Raw genomic sequence first — 15,673 nt, forward strand, 5'->3', positions numbered from 1 at the left:
CTTACATGTTTGAAAGAAAATGACGCCAAAATGCGCCTGTGGTAGATAAAATATGATAAAGTGCCCTCTAGGCTGCCCTTTGAGTGGAGAAAACACAATGCAGTGTTATATAGGCTACCCTACATGCTAGAAAAATAATTGGCCTCTACATGCCTTAAAACTGTTAAATAGTTTCCTGTGTGTTTTCATTACAAACTGAACTGAGAATTGGAACTCTTTCACCATAAATGTGTCACAACTGTCCCCACGCAGGTGCCCTTGCTTATTTTTTTGCGTTCTTGCCCCTCAGACAGCCTGAGTCCGCCACTAGAAGTAAAATGAACCCAGTGATGCTTACTCAAGTGATAACAAAATTCTTTAGTGTCACATTAAAGGACCAGCGTACAGAATTTAGTGGCATCTAGTGGTGGTTTGCAGATCGCAAACACATTGTTTCTCCCTACCGTTTCAAGTGTGTAGGTCCTACAGACTGCAGTGTAGGAGAACCTGCTGTGAAACTAGAGTCAGTGTTTGGTTTGACCATTCTGGGCTATAACATGACAGCATCTGTGGAAGAGGACCTGCACCCTCTGTAGATATAAACATCTCATTCTAAAGTAATTAAAATACAATTCTGATTTTCAGGTGATTATGCATGTAAACATATTTATTAAAATCATATAATATTTCTGCCACATTCTACCAATAAATCCCTATAAATCTTAGACACTGGATAGTTAAATATTTAACTCTCTCTGTGACTAAAACAGCACCACATGTCCAAGGTGTGGATCTTTTTTTAGACAAAGCTCTAGATCCCAGCTGTTTGCATATAATACATCACAGTTCCTCTTTTGTCTCATAAAATAAACTCTGTGTCCTCTCTGAGCTCCTCTTCAACAGGTTCCTCTCCTCTTTGTTCGCTCTCACAAAGTGGAGGCGCAGTGTGCAAAATCCCTTCACTCAGCACTGGAGGTGACAGCGACATGATGATCCTCATCTTCTGCTGAGTCCTAGAGCGCTGCACGTTGTCTGGAGACTTCATACGATAATGCAAAATACACTGGTTCAGCTTGAATTCGATCCAAGACCTGTGGTTCTTCTTCCTGACAGTATGCACTGGTGGAAAGTTTGGAAGGAGACGTGACGTGGCGATGGTGGGGTTGGTGGGACTGTGGCCTACTTCACCACTTGGTGAGACATTCACAAAATGATCAGACAATGCTGAGGGTATAATTTTGCTCTCCATCCCTGTCTTACATCTTCTGGGTTCAGTCTTTTGGGTCTTTTTCATGCTTTTCTGGTTAAAATCCCAGCACGTGCTGCTCTTGCTGCAAGCCAGCGCTGAATCAGGAGGATAAACTCCACTGTACAGCAACACAAAATCCCTCTGACTGACCAAAGGAAGAATCCTCTGCCTCAGACGACACTTGTTGAAGATCTCCAGAGTTAGATCTAGAGAAGAGCATGAAGCAGAGACAGCAGACAGAAACATGTTCGGTGTTATCACACATCAGCCTGCTGAGCAAACACATTAGTAAATTATCATATCTAATAAAGGGAACTATGACTGTAAAGACACTGAAATAATAATGCCGGGAGCTCACCCAGTGTCTCCACCACAGTGCTGGGTATGACCTTCTTCAGCACTTCACAGTTTGTATGCAGAGCTGGATTACAGTTCATCTCCAACAGCCACACCTGTCAGGAGCATATGAAGACAAAAACATTCACATTGCTGTAATCCACACATTGAACGCTGACCACCACCGCCACTTTGCAATGTCTTATCCACCTTGAAGTCCTCGTCCACCATGAAGTCGCAGCCAATCAAGTCGAAGAAGCCCAGTCGACAGTCCAACTTAGATTTGACTGCTAAGAAACACTGGGTCATGATCTGCTGCATGCGTTTCTGACACACAGAGAGGGAAAAAAAACAACCAGTCAGTCAATTCATCGTTCATTAGGCTTCAGAGTGACAATCAATATTTGAGAATGTACGTTTGGACTTTTTCATGATAGAAAGGTGATTTATTTCTCTGCCTTAGAGTACAAGAGTGAGATATTATCACCATACTAAGTTTTTATGGCAAATTTGTTTGCAAACAACTGCCTAATTACACATCCAGCAGACCTGGAACAATGGTATCATTGGTGGTCAACAGCAAACCATTTTAGCTGAAAATTATGAAGGACAAAAACTGCCAAAATACACAAATATGCAATTCAATACATCAAAATAATATTTAAAATAGAGGTAGGCTTTCACTAATTTATAAAATGTGACACAAATTGATACTTCTGTTTTGATTTGCCTCTGTTTGTTTACTTTCCCATTTAGGTTTCTATTTTATTTAGTAATGTATTCATGTTTATTGTAATGCATTCATGTTTAGATGATTTATTTTGTGTATTTATTAATTCTTTATTTTCCATTTGCACTGCTCATTCTTAAAGAAGTAGTGTGTCATATGGTCAGCTTTTCACCTATTGGTTGATCGAAAACATAGAAAACAACCGTCTCCTGCTGCTGAAAACAAGGCTGATGGGAGACAAACTTCTAGGCCAGAAAACCAAAAAAAAAGTTATATTCTGTTCTGATTAGTTTTAAAGCTTATTATTGTATCTCAGTAGCTGCAGTATCTCACCAGCTAACACACAAACAGACAAGTAAGTTTGAAGTTATTTCAAGACCAACTTAATTTGCAGCATTAGAGCAGTGATATAAACTGTAATTACACTTCAGTACATTAGTAGTGTTGTACTTCTATGAAGTTGAGGTAATTGGGAAAAACATAAAAAAAAAAGGATGGAAAAAATAAATGCAGTCGAGGCCCAGATGTCTTGATTTTTAGTACCTAATCTGATTTAAGCTTCACAAACAAAGTAAATCTTACACTTCCCATAATGCAGTTTTTGATAGTGTCTTGACAGCAGTGTACAGTGCAGGTTTTCTGTTGAAAATGTGTCCTCTCCAAATACTCAAGCGATGTTTTCCTAAGTCTGAGAAAATTACTCGGACATTATTAAGCTGTTCTAACAGACTGTGTAGTAAATTGACTTTGACATGAAAAAAAAGACAGTTATCCATTTCTGCATGATTTGTTCTGGAAGCCCTCTCATTTAACAATGCCCAGAAAGAAAATATCTCTGAGAGCAAATTGTCATCTCAGAAGTACTCAGAACCTTTTCTGATGTAGTTACTAGATGCATAAAAAAATCTATTTAAATATGTTCAGATCAAATATGCATGCAGACTAGAAAATCACACACAGTGGTGCACTTCAGCCTCTTCTGGCCAAAATGAGTATTACAACATGAAACATTTAGAAAAATTATCCTGACCAAAAACCAAACCTTTTTTAATCTGTTCTGACAAATGAAAAAAAAAAAAAACACTTAGAAAAATGATCCTTTCAAAAAATATTTTTCCCACCTATTTCACATAATTAAAATAATTTAAGAAACTTTGCTATCTAATTCTGGCAAAACCTTTGTTTCACCAACACAGGAGAGAAAACAGTTCAGTTCAGACTTAGAAAATGGTTCACCAGATTTTTTTTTTTCTCACTTGCTTCTCACAGCTTCCACAGAGTAGCTTAGTTACAGGCTGATTTATTATATGTTGTTTTGTAAGGCACTGAGGATAAAAACAAGCAGCAAACCACACATATGATATTTCATTTCACTAATAACAAGATATATCTCAGACAGGAGTGAGATCATCTGAGTCTAACCATGATCTCAATTAGCTGTGAGCACCAACAACCATCATTAAAATGGTTAATTGGTCCCTGAGTGCTACAACACACAGCAGCACTTACTGCAAAGGTGCCCAGCACCCAGTCCCTGGGCAGACCCTTGGCAACCTGAAACCTGTCGTTGACGTAGGTGTTGAAGCTCTCCATGGACCACACAGTGTCCTCCTTCAGCTGGCTGTACAGAGGATTCTTCTTCTGTACGTACTGGAGACGGACAGCAGGGGGACCAGAGACACATGAAGCAGAGAGAGAGTCAGTGCCACAGCTGTGCAGCCTCTCTGGAACTAATGTACTAATGGGGTAATGTAAAGATGGGTGGGATGCAAATATCCCTTCAGTGTTGTCACAAACGTTTTTGATCTAAATGGGAGTTAAATGGTTAACATTAAGCCTCAAACTGGTTAAACAGCCACTGAACCTAACATCAGCACTCTTATGTCTCCCTCAGAAATATTGTACTCAGTGGTTGCAGTTAGGTCTTGTTATTAACAAACAACAACAGAAGTTCAGAATATTTGCCTGGCAGTAACACAAAGAACATACATTCAACACTGCATGGCATAGTGTGGTTTGTCACTTCTCTACTGCAGTTTTTCCCAACCTTTTTTCTTTAAATGGCCCCTTTTCTATCATTGAGTAAACTGTTGACCACTGACTAAGTTACATATTTTATGGATATTCCATATTATATTGCATGCATAACAATAACAGTATAGAACAACCGATATACTGTACAATTAACCCACATAATAACAATCATAATAACAATAATAATAATGATAATCCAAATGCAATCACTGCAGAAAATAAGTATTAAACAAGTCTTGCTGATATTTTTATGAACTTATGAACCTTTCTTTGGTTGGTTTAACTGCATATTTTTCTAATGCAGGATGAGGCTCTGTGAATATATCTTGTGTTCAGGTCTCCACTGTGGCCTGTGTTAAGTTTATATATTCAAATAATAATCTAAACTTTAAAATAGTAATATGATTTAATTTTCTTCACAGAGATGAATGAAGAGCTGAGATACATGCCTACTGTAGCCTATAGCCCAATTTTTGTTTTTAGCCCTTAAAATCAAGAAGGGCTTGTTTGTGACCCCAAATGAAACTTTGGCAACCCCAGGTGAGGATTAAGACCCTCAGGTTGAAAACCAGTGCGCTACTGCATGTGGCAATGGAGTGATTGTGACAGGAAATCAAGGCTACATATTAAACCTTGTTTAACACTTAATCTACATAACATGTATCATGGAGATGTTTCTATAACTGCATGATTTCCAAGTAGAGCCTCAGTCTAACATCGCCGCAGATCATCTAAAACCTGTGTGGGAGTTTTGGTTTGAAAATTGTGAACCTTTCCATTAAACTTTGACCTGCCAGTTAACCCTGAATATGTAGAGTGGCATTAACTTGTACCTGATTGGTCAGGTGGGTAGAGAGGTTGTTGGAGCTGGGGTCGTAGAGGTCACAGGTCAGTCGCACGTATCCGTGGCGAAAGAAGACCATGTAAGGTGCAGTGCAGGCGATCAGGAGGTACGAGCGAACATCAAACTTCTTCCCCTTCAGGAGCAGTGGATTCTGGATGTAACTGAGGGCAAAACGTCAGTTTGCCTTCAAGTCAGTTTAAACAGCTACACCATCATTTCTATAGAGCGTCATTTGTAATTTGTCAGGAAGAAGATGTTGACAATTACGACAGACAGTTGCTCAGACAAAACTGCTTTAAATCATCTGTGAACCTTTGTATACGCAGACTTTTTGAGAGTAATCTCAGATGGTCAAACCCGTTCAAAAAAGTGCCATTTGCTTGAGTTTACCGACTTTTTATATGCCAATGTTGTTTTTATAGCAGCTTATTACTGCCTTATCTCACATATGTTACTTTTATTATTCTACATTAAGGTAAAAACTTTATAACTGTAGTTTTGCAGCTTTGTATGTTTCTACCAGCTGTGGGATTAAGTGACTGTCTATCAGTCTGTAAAACATCTCCAAAAAGACTTATTATGTTATTATCGTATATGTTATTTTGCTATTTTCATGAAATGTTCCTTTTTGGAGACAAAAAAATAGTGATGTATGTTCACCCACTGTTGGACAACGTGAGCCTGAGGCCAGCAGCGGTGTGTCTTCCTGCTGGTCTGTCTGTCCTCCATGTGCAGCTTCAGTCTCAAGGCGGCTACGTCCTCCTGACTCTTCAGCAGAAAGATTCCTCTTCCCTGGTTCAGACCCGTAGGTTTGCAGATCCACATATGACTCTCATTGTTGTTCACACCTGGCAATATTTGTGAATCAACAAACTTATGATATGAACATACTACTACTACTGTTTAAAAGTGTGTTGAATGAGAGTTGTCAGGTCTATATTGTTGTATGTTTTTCTGCTGTGTCCTGTTCTGCGTTGTTTCTAAATTGTGTTTAGTCCCACAAATAGATTAAGGTCTGTCTTTCTGTTCTACATTTTCTGATTTAATACCTTCTTCATTCTACATATGAGACTTTCTTTGTCTGAAATCAATCTATATCTACTCCTTAATACACTGTATGTGCTTTCTGACACTTTTTTTGAGTGTTTGAATCTATAAATTGTGTCCTCAAAATTTTCACAAGGGAATTATTTGCTAGATATGTGCATTAACATTAATTCAGTAGTAGACTCAAATCCTATGTGCAGTTATATTTAACGTGGACTTTACTTGAGTTTTTCTATTTTCTACTACTTTATATTCCATTTTGAGAAACATACTTTTTAATCCATTTACACGATATCTGTATTTACTTTGAATATGAACATTCAGAGCATATGATCAGCCTATATAATATGATGCGTTGTCAAACCACCTAACAATATATAAAGTAGTTAACTAAAATCAACTCCACCTCAACCAGCTAAAACATTAAAATGATCCTTACATGTTGACACATCAGTAATATTAACCCCATGATCATAGGTGCAGGTTTGGGGAGGGACAGAAGGGACAAGTCCCCCTCAGTATTAAGAACACATGCATTTGTTTCCCCCAGTAAAAACATGAACGTAGCAAAAGACTTACTTGACTTACTGACTAACTGCTTGCTTGAGAGCTTTTATATTCATTATATTTGATGTCCCATTATATTTTGAATCGTCACCCGATGCCGGACAATTGTGTATTCTCTTACATACATAAAGGCATTAATGCAGAAAAGACACTAATCGGTGCGTAAAAAATCACTAGAATGTAGCTAATGAAGTCTTTTATGCTCAATAATAATGTAATAAAGTGAGTAATAGAGGCCCAAAATCTCAATTTAATGTGCGACTCAGAGTGTAATAGTGAGTGTTTACTATGTGGAGAGCAGATTTTTTTAATTGTCATATGACAGTGTTCTGATCTTTTCTGTAGATTTTTCATCTTCTTTTCCACAGATTCATCCGTCACCCAGAGATCTAAACCAGCTGTCTGTGTCTCTGCTGTTTACTTAGTGATAACCATGTTTGTCATAACCTGTACACCATTTATCATAACGCTGTGTGTCTGTATTACTACAAACAATACAGAAACCAGTGGATTGTTTCATCTCCAGTCATTAAAGATGAGGGAGAAATGTTTTTCATATTTAATATTAACTGTATTCAGCCCTGTTCAGTGCTGCGGCAGCTCCTGTCGAGCGTCTCTCCTCGTGTTTGTGCCTCAGCCCTGCCCTCTGCTGACTCATCTCTATGGCAACAGCATGTTCCCTTGGTGATTTTATCAGGGCCTTATGGGAGGTGAAGTGCATTATTTTCCAACGTCCTCAACCTCTTGATTAAACAATCACCACGGCAACTGTTGTCTTAACACTGCCAAGCACAAACTATTCTGTTTCCTTTCATTATTGGATGCACGACAGGTCAAGTTTGATTTATCGTTTTTTTAAACCGCAGTCCACTAACCAAACACAGATCCAGTTCAACCAGTGTTGTGCTGTTGCTGCATCAGGATACTAATGTATGAGAGGTTAATGTAGGTGAGACGACCAGTGCGTGTTACCGTTCTGCTGTGTAAAGAAAGCCTCCCTCTCCTCCCTCACATCCATGCGGAAAGTAGTGGGAATGAACTCTTCCATTTTCAGCCTCCTGTGTAGAAAAACACAACAAGGTGGAAGATAAAATCAATAATATAAACTGGTTATAAATTATTTTTGATATATTAAAATTTCACTTTTTGTTTAAACCACAAACTCATGAAGTGCTTAAAGGACCATGTTTGTTTTTAACTTTAACTCTTTTCAAAGCATGCTGTAGTGTTGTACATGCACCAGACACTATTCTTCTTAATGTATTTAACTACTGTATGTGGACGTCACTGAGTCTGTATTTCCCAGCAGTGGGAAATCACAAATTACAAATACTTTGCTACTGTACTTTGCTACTAAGTAGAGTTTTCGTGCATCCGTCCTTGACTTGAGTATTTATTTTCCTTATGTTTTGCTGTCACTCTTTACATTTTAACACAAATATCTATAGTTTCTACTCCTTACACTTTCACAACAGGCTTGCTACTTTCGTTGTACTACATTTGAGGCTAATTACTGATTTTTTTTATTTTGCATCATTGCATGCTGCCTTCTCAATATCAGCACCATTTCAACCTAAATGGATGTGGAAATCACACATAGAAAAGACAGTTCCTTAATGTATCTATCAGTGCACATCATGACAGATGTAACTAGACAAAAGTGATGTTAAAGATGTATGTTCAGTTAGCATTTCATAGAAACAGCCAGTGACATGTCTTTGAGTACATTTCAGAGCCTGGCTTTTTTTTTCTTTCACTTCAGTAAAGGAATTGAATCAATTGATTTTTTTACACAAGTATCTGCACTTCTACTTGAGTTAAGACTGTGTGTACTTTTGCCACCTCTGGATAATCCATTACATGACATCATGTTTGCTTTTAATGTTTGAACACTTATGTTAGCATTGAGTGCTAATGCATTTGTACTTTGTTGTGTCAGTCAAGACTGATGATTCATGTGATTGACTGACACAAGAAAGTTTTACATCACTGAAATTTCATTTTTGTGACGTGAAGTATGCAAGGACATAAACAAGGCCAGGCTAAAGTTGCCCTCTTTGGTTTAACTTCACCTTTGAAGGAAAAAACAATAATAATTGTTTTATTTTTGCTGGTGTGGCTGCATAAATACACATAGCCCATTATTGCTAAGGTTAGACCAAATTAAATCACCATATCATCCAAACTTTTATTATTTTTAAACAGACACGCCCCAGCACGACACAGAGACGGGGCACCCTAGAGTTTCTGCCCTGTGCCCCCTATCATGTGACACAGTAGCATTATTTAGGGTTAGGGTTACTTTTTCAGGTTACAGAAAAAGCTCCTTAAAATCTCTGGGCATGTCCCTGATAGTATGTTGGATTTGTTGTGAATGGGCATTACTACTACCAGTATGGTTTATTACATGTATCACATATCCTTAATTATTAAGGATATTACAATCTGATTTAACTTTCAGCTTTTGTTTATGTTTATTACCAAAGGAACATCAGGTTCATTTGTAAGCAATCATATGTAGGTCAAAATTCAGATATACTGAAATTTTTGTGCCAGTATTTTGGGTTTTTATGGGTGGTTACTTTTAGACTATGCTGCATGGTTAAATGGTTAGTCTGAACTTTGAACATCTTATTCTATAGAAGGAATCATTTGATATTTAAGACTTTCATTTCATGTGTTAGTTGAAAAAATCAGGTTGTAAAACGTTTTCATTTTCTATTGATGAAATAGTTTATATAATTGACAGACTTATTGTTTAGCAGTGAGCTTATGTGATTCAGATGGGGGCCTGATTTCTGATTATGTAATTTGGCCTTTTTCTTTAAATAGTATCACAGGCTGATACGTCTTTCAATCAGTATTTGCAGAGCCGGCCCTCTATTGAACCTACATGATGGTACCAGATGGTTGCTAGGAGATTTGTGACACAACTATGAATTGTGCAACGGCTGTTATATCTGTATGTGTTTAATCCACACACAACCTGTCTGGATAAGAAATGAACAGCAGACAAAGACAGCAGGAATACAGCTGTCCAATTCACCTCAGTCCTCGACCGTGTTTGACTCTGCTGGTGACCCGCTCATACTCCCGCAGGCTGCTGAGGAGGCCGATCTTAGTGGTGAGGTGGTTGTTGGGAATCTGGTACACCAGTTGTTCACCTGCGAAAAACACATGAGGATTTTAAATTTAGTTTCCATGAATGGAAGGCAAAAAAAAAAAAAAAAACTATTTTCGACCAAAAGCAAAATGAGAACAGAAATGCAAAAGGAAATGAAACATCAGTTATATTTTTAAGATACAGATGTGCATTTTTTTTCATTTTCTTTGGAATTGATGATGAAGAATAAAATAATAATTACTGAACCTTCTCTGAAGTTATTGGCTGATGATTTGGTCCCACACCACTTGAGTCTGAAATCGGCTCTGTTCTTGTTGTAAATCCTCTTCCATCCTCTGCTCTCAAAGTAAGTGCTCACTCTAAAGGAAAAGTCGCACAGGAAATCAGTCACATTTCTGCTTTAATCATACAACTCAGAAGCAGGAAATTTCAAATTCTAACTATTCGACTAGTCGACTAATTCGACTCTGCTTTCTCTTCCCATTTGTTATCCTTCACCAACCAGAATTTATATCAATCTAGTGTGTGTGTGTGTGTGTGTGTGTGTGTGTGTGTGTGTGTAAGATACCAAAAATAAGCTGAAAAATGTTATTAAATATTCACAGCATCTGTGCAGCCATGTTTATCCACTGTGTCAATGGAAGCAACAACATGAACACAGCCATAAAGGTACGGCTTCCTTAGACAGAAAAGACAAAAAGACTTTTCTGATAACTATGATTGTATAAATGTTTGGGCGAGCATAAATTTGTTTATATTCTTTTATTATTTTATTTTTTTTAGATTTTATTACAAGAACACTGTGCAGAAACCCTGCAGAGGTTAGGGGTCACATGTAGAACTAGGGTTCAAACAAAAATATATAGCAGGAGAATTATGTTTTCTGAGAGCATGAAAACAAAACAAAGTGTTTTATTTTGTAAGTGGACAGCATCAATTAAGATGCGGTCACATTTTCTTAAAAAGACCTAAAATCCAGCACCTTATTGGTACCCTTCATTGCCTTTATTTCTTATTTCTCTACTTACATTTCAGCCCCATTGGTTCCTCCAAAGAAGTAGAAAGGCCCAGGTCCCCGGGGCTCTTCTGTCTGCCGTTCCCTGTCCCTGTCTGGGTAGGCGCAGGTGGACAGGCCCCTGGGGAAGGACCTCCAGAGGTATCGCTCCACCAGATGAGCACCTGATACTTTCACACACACAAACACACAGAAATGATGCATCTGCACAGTCAAACATATGAGCTCTATTATCTCTGTGCATGTACATTGTTAATGAATTTATATGGATTTCCAGTTAAAACATTAGCTCTGGGACAAACCTCAAAGACAATAAAATAATGGTTCTTACTGGGAATAGCTTTTGTGTTTCACAGTATTGATTTTTGCTGTATTGTATGTTGTTAAATGATGTGGAAAGAACAACAAATTACACCCACACACCTGACCCTCTACCTTGGCTTTCGCGGTTGAGAGTCATGTGGGAAAACCTCTGTCTCTTTCCCTGAGTCTGCGTCTCCTCCTTCTGGACCTGCTCCAGTCCACCTGCTGATGTCACTTTCAGCATGCCACTATGGTCAGGTGCCAAAGGCCGTTCTCCTCCCGGCTCCTCCTCCTGCCTCAGGCTTCCTGCAGGCTGGTTTTCCCCGCAGGGAACCTCCGCTTCCTCCTTCACTGCTTCTTCCTCTTGTTGCTTCCCCAGTTTGGTCTCTTTTGCCCGGCCCTCACTGCATGGCTCCACCCAGCCGTCAGATGACATGACCTCGTGCTGCTGCTGTAGATCACATGTGATGGTTAGAAATGTTTCCAACATGGGAGGACAGGTGGACCCTGCAGACAGACGGGATCAGAGATGAGATGTTTTTTTTATTGTGGATCAGAGTACACTTGACTTTTTGTGAAGCATGAGAGGAAAAGAAGAGATTTTCACTAGGGATAGCTATGTCTGTGTGTTGGTCTGTCGGTCCACCACTTTTGTTCAGACCAAAATATCTCAACAACTATTAGAGAGGTTATAATGCATTTTTTTTTACAGACATTCAAGGTCTGTGCAGGATGCATCCCTTTGGTGATCTCCTGACCTTCCTCTGGTGCCATTTTCACCTATCCAGTTAAATATCTCTCACCTAGGTGAATTCTTACAAAATATTTCAAAAGCTTTGGTACAGAAATTCATGTCCCCTTCACATTGAACTGCAATTATTTTACTAACCTCTTTACCTTTCCAACTAAGACCATCAATCAATCATCAATTTTTTTTCAATATTTTGCTGTTGTTTTTTAACAATAGCCTACCTGAAAAACTTATGACATTACCACCATCCTCAGCTATACTTTGTGTTTATCAAATACTAGCATGCTAACATGCTAAATACACCTGCTCAACATCAGCATGTTAATATTGTCACTGTGAACACGTTAACACGCTAATGTATGTATTCACTGTAGCCCGAAGCACCACTGAGCTACTAGCGTGACTGTATAACATTAGGCTTGTTGATTATTAGATATTCAAAGCAGCTGGTCACACATGATCTCTGCTCTTGTAATGACAGTATAGCACACCATCAGTCCAGCTGTCAGATCGTTCACACAGGAAACATGTCTTGACTCCTGGCCAGACTGCTGTGTAAATTTGCAGGGATATTGATGTGCATGGTATTTAGAGGATGATTCCTAAATCAATTTTGGCTACCTATCAGCCTTTTTTCCATACATCACCAGTTCAAACTCTGCACTTAACCATCACATCATTGCTAATTGGTTTTTATAGTTCAAAGAGTGGTGGTTCCTTTCCTTGAGCAACACCATCAAATTGAAATGTCAAAATCACACAATCTAACAGGCAGATTGCTGTGAAATTTGCACAATCGTGGTCCCATTGTGACTGAATGAGACCAGGTTCTCTTCTAAAAATAACATATTTTGGTTTGGTTTAAAGAAGCTACATGTAAGAAGAATTTAATTTAAATTTAAATTTTAGTTATTAAAAAAAATGACTAAAATTACCAACAGAATGTAAGTTTTGACATCCATGTATTGTATTGCAGATATAGCTACTGAAGCTAGTAAGCTAACCAGCTAGCCACAGCCTGTCCTGTCACTGTCTTGTCACTTTGAACCTCAAGAGGTGATAGTGAGTCACTATAGTGTCCAGTTTGTCCTCAGTCCAACAAGGGAAGTAGCACTGCCTCGAGGGTAAGAAACCATGCTCAGCAGCAAAGAAAGAAACGATAGGAAGAATAAAACACAAGTTTACACTTACTTTTAACCACTGGAGACAACTCTTGCCAAGTAAAGGGATGAACTTTGGTGCTAAACTCACAATATTTTCTCTAGACCGGTAAGCTGCTAATGCTAACATTTGCTATTTAGCGATAGCTTATAAAGGTAGCTTATTGTATAACATTATTCAAAGTATTAATATGTTTGCAAAGTTAGCTGCTTGTTGAAAGAAAGAAACAACTATGAGAGGGACTTTGAATTTCCTTGTTTCTAGCTGCTGTCCCCAGTTAGTACAAATTCAACAAATGGTCAGTTCTTACATATAGCTCCTTGAATGAACATTTCAGCCAACAGGGTTTGCTAGCACCTGCTATATTAGCTGCTTTAAACTTTTAGTCTGGCTGTATAACACAAAAAGATGTGAAGAAAATGTGCCATCTCCAAATAAATGCGGTGTTTGGTATGAGAAGACAGGAGCTGAGCTATGACCTTATGTAGCTACATTTAAAAACAAAGAGTTTTACCTGCAATTCCAGCATCACACACATGGACAGCCAGACACCATGGAAACCTACTCAGCCTATTCTTCTTCTACCATGTGCGCTCAACCTTGTAGTCCAACTGCAGGGCCAGATAAACAGCACACCCACAAACTGAGGGACAGACACGACAGAGGTGAAATCACATGAATTCAGCTATATGTTGTCATGCTGCAAGGAAACCCTCTAGACTAACGTAAACAATCACCGGTTGCCTGGGTAATGGGACCCTTAGCAACAGTTGCCTCTTGTAGATAGAATCTTACGACAACAGCAGCTCAAGACAAACTACCTACTCAAGATTATGTATCCCACACCCACCCCACCGCTACGTTTAGCCTCATTCAATATTAATTGCCTGTAAGCCTCTGTTGTGTGAACCCTATGGTAACATAAGAGCAGAGTGTCAATCAAAATGGATTTGCCAGTTTTCCAGGGTATTATGTCCTGACACAAAAGGTAAAATAATATTTTACAGGCTCAGTGACTTTCATACAGATGCCCTGAGAGACAAGTGAGAAAAACAATTTTGTGATCCATTTTCTAACTCTGATCTGAATTGTTTTCTCTCCTGTGTTTATGACTTAAGAACTTTTTTCCATCTATAAAACAGGTGGGAAAAAGGTTTTGCCAGGATCATTTTTCTAAGTTATTCAGGGGAGTTTCATTTAGTGCAATTCTCTCTTTCTTAGGAAAGTCCTGATCACATTCACATGATAATGTATTGTTTCAGTTTTCCAACCTGTCTGGTTTGCATTCACAGAGGCAAAATTTAAACCGCCCAGAGGTTGTGAACACAAGTTATGTCATGGAAATACCGTTCCATTATTGGTCATGCAGTTGCTGGGTAAAAAGACAACAAACGGGGCGCCCCTATAGCTCAGTCGGTAGGGCGTACGCACCATGTATTGAGGCTGTTAGTCCTCTGCAGCGGCCGCTGGTTTGAATCCCGCCTGCGGCTCATTTGCTGCATGTCATCCCCTGTCTCTTCACCCCCCTTTCCTGTCATACCTTCAGCTGTCACTGTCAATAAAGGCAAAAATGCCAAAAAAATAACCTTTAAAAAAAAAAAAAAAAAAGACAACAAACGGTCCAGTATCTACCTCGCTGGCAGCAAACATGCTTCTAGTTCACCAGTCACCAAAACAGGAATTGCTTTTTTTAACCAATGAAATGACACATACAATGTTGTTCTGTAGTTGGTTCAAATAGTGTTCACACCAAAAATGAAGCGCTCCAAAATTCATTTGATAGCGGTCGGAGACCACCCCTTGGAGGCAAACCAGAGAGCAGCTCCAGGGCTCGGTTCAACCTGACTAAACAAAACTGGTGTGAAGCTGTGCATGCCCTCATTCACACCTAGAAGCTCCACTGGGGTAAGGGCAAGCACTGACTTTCACTGTCCCCATCCAAATTTGCCCTGCTGGTCAGGGGAATTGGACCAAAGACCTTGAGGATCACTCCTCTAACCTTCTGGCCACCACTGTCCTCATTTCAATCTGCCATAAATTGGCAACCAGAACAAAAGCATGAAAGTAATGTTACATAACTTGCTAAAATACAATGTATTTACTTTGTGTTTAGAGTCTGTGAATTTTTGAAGAAATTAAAACACAGCAAGAAGAAAACAGTGTTTTGTCTTATATAGATCATGGGACCGTGGTGCCCTTCAGCCTCTTGTGGCTGAAATGAGTATTACCACAACCACAGAAAGATTATCTTGACAAAATCTTGAGAAAATCATTTAGATCCAATTTTGAAAATGAATCATGGGAGTTATTTTTTCTCATTTGCCTCTCAGAGTTTCTGTAGCCCACATATGTTTGGCACAGTATCATAAAAAAAAGTGAAAAATCTTCCCAGGGACTGTTTTAGATTCCTTGAGAGAAGTGAAACAGGAGATAAAATAATTATTAAAAATGAATTACACCCTCAAAAAGTTGATATACAAAATAACTTGAGCTGTAAGACAAACCTAAAGCCTCCAGATTTTACTTGACTGTG

General features: G+C 38.7%; 1 protein-coding gene across 1 annotated transcript; it reads right to left on the minus strand.

Annotated features, from left to right (window-relative positions):
- Window positions 1-80: 80 nt before the first annotated feature.
- On the minus strand, window positions 81-14,255 carry ttll10 (tubulin tyrosine ligase-like family, member 10). The gene is given in 13 exon segments (XM_084720053.1): window positions 81-853; window positions 855-1,434; window positions 1,587-1,680; window positions 1,775-1,891; window positions 3,804-3,944; window positions 5,162-5,333; window positions 5,837-6,020; window positions 7,759-7,844; window positions 9,833-9,950; window positions 10,157-10,269; window positions 10,939-11,095; window positions 11,349-11,735; window positions 13,655-14,255. Coding segments are annotated over 12 exon segments (2,166 nt in total). The 5' UTR covers window positions 11,719-11,735; window positions 13,655-14,255; the 3' UTR covers window positions 81-819.
- Window positions 14,256-15,673: the final 1,418 nt, after the last annotated feature.

Source organism: Lutjanus erythropterus, chromosome 6 (genome assembly GCF_056507025.1).
Source record: "Lutjanus erythropterus isolate fLutEry1 chromosome 6, fLutEry1.hap2, whole genome shotgun sequence".
Classification (NCBI taxonomy): domain Eukaryota; kingdom Metazoa; phylum Chordata; class Actinopteri; order Lutjaniformes; family Lutjanidae; genus Lutjanus; species Lutjanus erythropterus.